The sequence below is a fragment of the Harpia harpyja genome, chromosome 3 (assembly GCF_026419915.1).
Source record: "Harpia harpyja isolate bHarHar1 chromosome 3, bHarHar1 primary haplotype, whole genome shotgun sequence".
Taxonomy (NCBI): Eukaryota; Metazoa; Chordata; class Aves; order Accipitriformes; family Accipitridae; genus Harpia; species Harpia harpyja.
Window position 1 is genome coordinate 56,984,277 of NC_068942.1, and position 6,114 is coordinate 56,990,390.

The 6,114-nt window shown below is 64.3% G+C and overlaps 1 protein-coding gene across 1 annotated transcript; it reads left to right on the plus strand.

The window, feature by feature from the left end:
- The first annotated feature begins 2,028 nt into the window (after positions 1 to 2,028).
- On the plus strand, positions 2,029 to 4,775 carry FOS (Fos proto-oncogene, AP-1 transcription factor subunit). Its single transcript, XM_052782760.1, has 4 exons — positions 2,029 to 2,333; positions 2,783 to 3,028; positions 3,140 to 3,247; positions 3,367 to 4,775. Exons 1-4 carry the CDS (start codon positions 2,193 to 2,195, stop codon positions 3,973 to 3,975), a joined length of 1,104 nt encoding a protein of 367 aa, XP_052638720.1. The 5' UTR covers positions 2,029 to 2,192; the 3' UTR covers positions 3,976 to 4,775.
- Positions 4,776 to 6,114: the final 1,339 nt, after the last annotated feature.

Consider the following 6,114-nt stretch of genomic DNA (forward strand, 5'->3'; position numbering starts at 1 on the left):
CAAACAGAGCACACTCGGTCACCAGTGGAGATTGCAACAGATGGTTTGCATGGGCACCACAAAAATATTTTGGGCTTTGGTGAAGTGGGTCCCCCTCCCTGATTTCCAGACACTTCTTCTGGGGGGGGCAGTTTGGCTAGGGGAACCCTGGGGCAGTTTGTAGACAGCGGCAGAGCTAAGCAGGGATTTTCTGAAATGTGCCTGGCAGATGTCTGGGACTTGAAACTGTCTTGGAGGCTCTTGCCCATGCTGGGCACCAGTGTGCCAACCCAGGCCCTGCTGGGGACGTGGCCGCAGAGGTTTGGCCTGCCGCTGGGCCACTGGCAGGGATGGCGGGGTCGGGGTCGTGGCTTTGGTAATTTGCTGGCACATCCCTCCTCGGGCAATGCTGAGGGGGGACCTCCTCGCCTTTGGCCCGGGGCTGCTGAAGAGACCACGCTTGCCCCACTGCTTTGGCAGCCGGCATGGGGGGAATGCTGGCTGGGGCAAGGAGCCCCTGGCAGCACGGGGACCCGGGGTGACCGACGCCTGCCCCGAGAGGGACTAGCCCACAGGCTGGTGCTGAGCTGGTGAGAGGCAGTGCTGGCCCCCGCAGGTCCTTTCCCAGGGAGTGGTGCGGGCCGTGAGCTGCGGCAGTCCTTGGCTGTCCCCTCCGCTCTGACGGGCAGCTCAGAAATAGCAGCTGGCCCAGTTCTCCCGCCCCCGTGGCCCAGATCTCTAAGAACGGAGGTTGCTCGCACAGCAACAGCAACAGCAGCAGCATCAGGCGCTGCATTTAGCCCATGAGCTCAAACAGCGGGAGACGCTGCCAGCAGGATCCCAGCCTGGCTGGGTGACGCTCCTGCTTGGAGACTGCGCTGCAGGCTCTGTTTGTTGCTGTAAACACGCTCGCTGCTGCAGCTTCCCTGTTACTATCTATAGCCGCGATCTCTTGGCTCCCGTGCAAGGCGAGTCTGCGGTCTGGCTCCCAGCTTAGCCTGACCTGAGCCAGGGCTGCCTGACATCCCCGTCGTGGGTGGGTGTCTCCGGGCTTCGCTGCAACAAGGATCAAAACAAAACCCAAACTGGAGGAAAGGACAAGCCTCACCCCTCGCTCCTCGCCGGTGGTTTCCCGGTGGCCCCCTGCCCGTGCCCTTGGCGGGTGTCCCGGCACCCCCGAGCGCTGCTCCCAAGCTCTCCCGACCTTCCTGGGGGGCTGCGGCCCCCCAGGCTTCCCTGGCAGCAGGGCTTCCCAGCGTCCTGTGCCAGTACCCTCGCTCTCGACTATTACTCTGCGTATATAATAGACAAGTAAATAGTGCCACATAACGCGTTCCTCGCTGCAGGGAAGGGGGTCGGTCAGGCTTTCCGCACGTAGGGCCCGCCGTGTCCGCGTGCCCAGCTATGGGCAGACCCCGCTCCGTGCCGGGGACGGGGCCCGGCCCCCGGCCCTGCTTTGCCGCCTCCCTTGGAGCACCTTGCTCCGCGGCGGGGCTGCGCGGGGGCCCCGCCGAGACGCGGTGCCGCCGGCTCCCCCCCCGGAGAGGGGGAGGGTGTCACCTGCGGCGGGACAGCGTCCGCGGGGGCAACGTCGGTCCGCCGGGGCCCTCGGCGGGGTCTCGCCACGCGTGGGGTGGGGGGTGGGGGCGGGGGGGCCGCCGCGCCGCGTTCCGTCCCGTCCCGCCCCGCGCGCCGCCCGCCGCACTTGGCTGCAGCCTGGAGCGCTTCCCGTCAGTCACGCCCCCTCGCACAGGATGTATCCCATATTAGGATATCTGCGTCAGTGGGTTCCCGAGCCCGGCCGTACCACTCCGCGCGGGGGGGGGAACCCCGCCGCCGGCCCTCCCCGCGCGGCCCGCGGGGCTCCCCCCGCCCCGGCGGCCGCCCCCCGCCCCTCGTCGCGGCTCTCTTCCGCGGCAGGCGGCGGCGGGCGGCGCGCGGAGCGGCCCCGGGGGTGGCGCGGGGCGGGCGCGGGGCGAGCGGCCCCCCCCGCGGGCGCGGGCGGCGCGTCCCCAGTGACGTCGTCGGGAGGGTATAAAAGGGAGGCGCCGCGCGGTAATCCAGCAGCAGAGGCAGCCCCGGCAGCGGAGCGGAGAGACGCGCGGCGCGGACCGGACAGAGGGACGCACGCAGCCGGCCCCCTCCTCGCCTCCTCCCCGAGGGCGCTCCGCTACCACCGCATCGCACCGCCGGCTTGCGCGCACCGAGCCGACATGATGTACCAGGGCTTCGCCGGAGAGTACGAGGCGCCCTCCTCCCGCTGCAGCAGCGCTTCCCCGGCCGGGGACAGCCTCACCTACTACCCCTCGCCGGCGGACTCCTTCTCCAGCATGGGCTCGCCCGTCAACCCGCAGGTGAGGCGCCGGGCACGCCGGCTGCGCCCTCGCCGCGGGGCGGGAGCAACCCGGGAGGGGACGGGACGGGACGGCGGGACGGGAGCGGGCGGCGCGGGGCCCGGCAGCGGCCGCGGAGGAGAGCGGGCCGCGGCGGGCTGCCCCCGGGCCGGGGGCCGGGCGGGGGGAGCGGCCCCGGTGCCGGGGCGGGCGGGGGGGGGGAGCCGTGGCCGGGGCCGCGCTCTGCGGCGGGTGTGTAAAGCGGCTTCATTGATAAAACGCGAGTTCATTGAGGAGACTCCGGAGCAGCGTCTGCGTCAGCGCGGACGTCAGAGATATTTATAACAGGCCGCTCTCGTGTGGAGCCGGCGCTGACAGTGCGGCGCCGCGGCCGGTGCGGCCCCGGGGGCGGCGGGGAGCGGTCCGGGCGCCCCGCTGACGGTAGCCCCCCCCCTTCCTCTGTCCCGCAGGACTTCTGCACCGACCTGGCCGTCTCCAGCGCCAGCTTCGTGCCCACGGTGACGGCCATCTCCACCAGCCCTAGCCTGCAGTGGCTGGTGCAGCCCACCCTCATCTCCTCGGTGGCCCCCTCCCAGAGCTGCGGGCACCCCTACGGCGTGTCGGCGCCCGCCCCCGCCGCCTACTCCCGCCCCGCAGTGCTGAAGGCGCCGGGCGGCCGCGGGCAGAGCATCGGTCGCAGGGGCAAAGCCGAGCAGGTGAGCGGGGACCGGGGTTATCGGGGGGGGGGGGGGGGGGCGTGGCCGGCCGCCCCGGCCCGGGGGGCACCGGGCTGGCGGCGGGACTGAGCGGCCTCTCTCTGCCCGCAGCTGTCCCCCGAGGAGGAGGAGAAGAGAAGGATCCGCCGGGAAAGGAACAAGATGGCAGCGGCCAAGTGCCGCAACCGGCGGCGGGAGCTTACCGACACGCTGCAGGCGGTAAGTGCCGCCCGGGAGGCGGGGGGAGGGGTGCCCGGGGGCGGGGGGTGGCAGGAGGAGGGGGACTCCAGCCGTGGGGGGGATGCCGGCCCTGGCTGACAGCCCCGCGCTCTCTGCAGGAGACCGACCAGCTGGAGGAGGAGAAGTCTGCGCTGCAGGCAGAGATCGCCAACCTGCTGAAGGAGAAGGAGAAGCTGGAGTTCATCCTGGCGGCCCACCGGCCCGCCTGCAAGATGCCCGAGGAGCTGCGCTTCTCTGAGGAGCTGGTGGCTGCCACTGCGCTGGACCTGGGCAGCCCCAGCCCTGCCGTGACCGAGGAGGCTGCCTTCGCACTGCCGCTGATGGCTGAGGCACCGCCGGCCGTACCACCCAAGGAGACCGGCGGCAGTGGGCTGGAGCTCAAGGCTGAGCCCTTCGATGAGCTGCTCTTCTCCACGGGGCCGCGGGAGGCCTCCCGCTCCGTGCCCGACATGGACCTGCCTGGGGCCTCCTCCTTCTATGCGTCGGACTGGGAGTCGCTGGGCACCGGGACCAGCGGTGAGCTGGAGCCCCTCTGCACCCCCGTGGTGACCTGCACCCCGTGTCCCAGCACCTACACCTCCACCTTCGTCTTCACCTACCCCGAGGCGGACGCCTTCCCCAGCTGTGCTGCCGCGCACCGGAAGGGCAGCAGCAGCAACGAGCCCTCGTCTGACTCCCTCAGCTCCCCCACCCTCCTGGCCTTGTGAGGGGCTTCAGCATTGACTGACCTGCCGGGCCCCCTCCCCTGCCCGCGCACCACCCCCCCACCCCGGACTCGCAGCTGTGCCCCATGGGGCTCCCCGGGCCTGGGGAGGGCCCTGCCACCGCCACCCACCCCCCCCCATCTGGCCTGGCACCCTGGGGCCTGGCAGAGTGCCCTGCACCGAGGCCTCGTACCTCTTCCAGAGATGTAGCAAATCGCATGGAGTTTGTCTCGTCCCCAACGGCCCATCCATGAGAGCTGGTAGTCTGTAGCATGTCCCACATGGCTGGGTAGGTGACTCCCTCCCCTCCTTAGTATCACTAGCATTAACTAATTAATCTCTTGGTTTTCAATGATTGGAATTTAACCTGGTGCTGGGTATCTCCAACTTGTATCTAGTGCAGCTGATTAACAATAACTACTGTGTTCCTGGCAATATCGTGTTCTGATGAGTTAGCAATGATCCATCTTACCTGGGGGGGGAAAAGAGACTATTTTATTTTCTAGTAGGTAGATAAATAGCTATATCCATGTACTGTAGTTCTACATTGATGTTCATTGTAACTTTACTGATCATGCATTGTTGAGGTGGTCTGAATGTTCCGACATAAGTTTTCCATGAAAACGTTTTTATTGTGTTTTTAATTTATTTATTAAGATGGATTCTCAGATATTTATATTTTTATTTTATTTTTTTCTACCTTGAGGTCTTTTTTGACATGTGGAAAGTGAATTTGGATGAAACTTAAGCATTGTTTGCTTATTATTGTTCAGAGACATTGTCAATAAAAGCATTTAAGTTGACTGCTGGAGCTGTCCTTGTGTTACCTTTTGCATTGCTTCCCTGTGACCCTAAAGGAGTTCCCTAACCTCTGATTTAAGTTGGGCTTTATAAACTGCAGACTGGTGCTAGCTGCCTGAGCCATAGGGCACATCAGAGTGGGAATATCATTAAGGACAGGTCTGGCCTTGCCCTGGTGTCAGTCAGGGCTGGCTGTGGCTACGCCCTTTCCCACCCACCCCCAGTGGGCAGTGGGGTCACTCCTTACAGCCTTCCTCATCTAACCTGTCTGGGTTGGGTCTCCTCCTGCTCCTCTGTGTGTCACCTGCTGTGGCCTTTCAGTGGCAAGCTGGAGACCTCATTGAAAAGGAGGTAAAAAGGGCAGGTGAGTTCATGCCTCTGAATCAGGGAGGCCATCTCTAGGCTGGGTCCACCTAATCATTTGCATGTGCCCAACAGCCCAGCTTCCTCCTGCCTGGGGAGGAGTGGACAGTGTGCCCTGGCTCTGGGTGCCCCTGGACTTGGTCTGGCACCTCTGGGAGTAGCTATAGCGTATCCTCTTCCGGCCATGAGGGGAGGAGAAATGCTCATGCACTTTCTTCTTGCTTTGGGCTGACCCTTCCCTTGCTCCGCTCTTCCTATTAAAGCTAGCCCAGTCCTTGAATGAATAGGAGTCATGGCAAACAGCCCCCACACTCTGGGAATGTGCTCCCTCCCTGGGATCTCTGCAACACTACGTTTCCTTCCCAAGTTAGCTTAGAGAGGCTGCTACCCTCTGTCACTCCCGCTGCTTGTGCAGGGAAACAAGTGCCCCTCTGGCAGGACAGCAGCTGGGGCAGGGTGCCCCTGCCTGCAGAGCACTATTCTGTTCCCTCCCTAAAGCTTGCACGTGAAGGGTCCCACAAGAACAGCAAGGCCCCCCTGACAGCCTCTAGCCCTGTCACTCCAGCTCCTGAGAACTCCTTTCTCAAGGTGGAGGCAAAGACACCACCTGCGCTGGCACGTGTTTGGCTGAAGGCCACCTTGACACCATGCTCTCAGGAAATCTCTGCAGGCTGGCATTCAGGGCTGGGTTTGTGTAACTCCACGTTTCCTGGTCACTGCAGCAGGCTCTGCTTTCTTCACCTCTTCCCTAATCAGAACACGCACAGGATGTCTCTCATCTCAATAGCATGTATTGCAGCTTCACAGCTTGCTCAACGAGGCCTGCCCTATGCAAAAGCAAATATTGCGCGCAGCTTCCCGTCTTTCAACATTAAGCTGGAGGCAGCGCTGACAACTGATGAAGAATGACCCCAGTTGCTACTGAGATGCCATCCACTGAGAAGCAGCTACTTTCACATTGCCACTCGAGTTTACAAG

Coding starts and splice junctions, on each gene's coding strand:
- FOS (XM_052782760.1), top strand. CDS start 2,193: ATGATGTACCAGGGCTTCGCCGGAGAGTACGAGGCGCCCTCCTCCCGC. Junction 2,334..2,782: donor GCTCGCCCGTCAACCCGCAG/GTGAGGCGCCGG, acceptor TCTGTCCCGCAG/GACTTCTGCACCGACCTGGC. Junction 3,248..3,366: donor TTACCGACACGCTGCAGGCG/GTAAGTGCCGCC, acceptor CGCTCTCTGCAG/GAGACCGACCAGCTGGAGGA.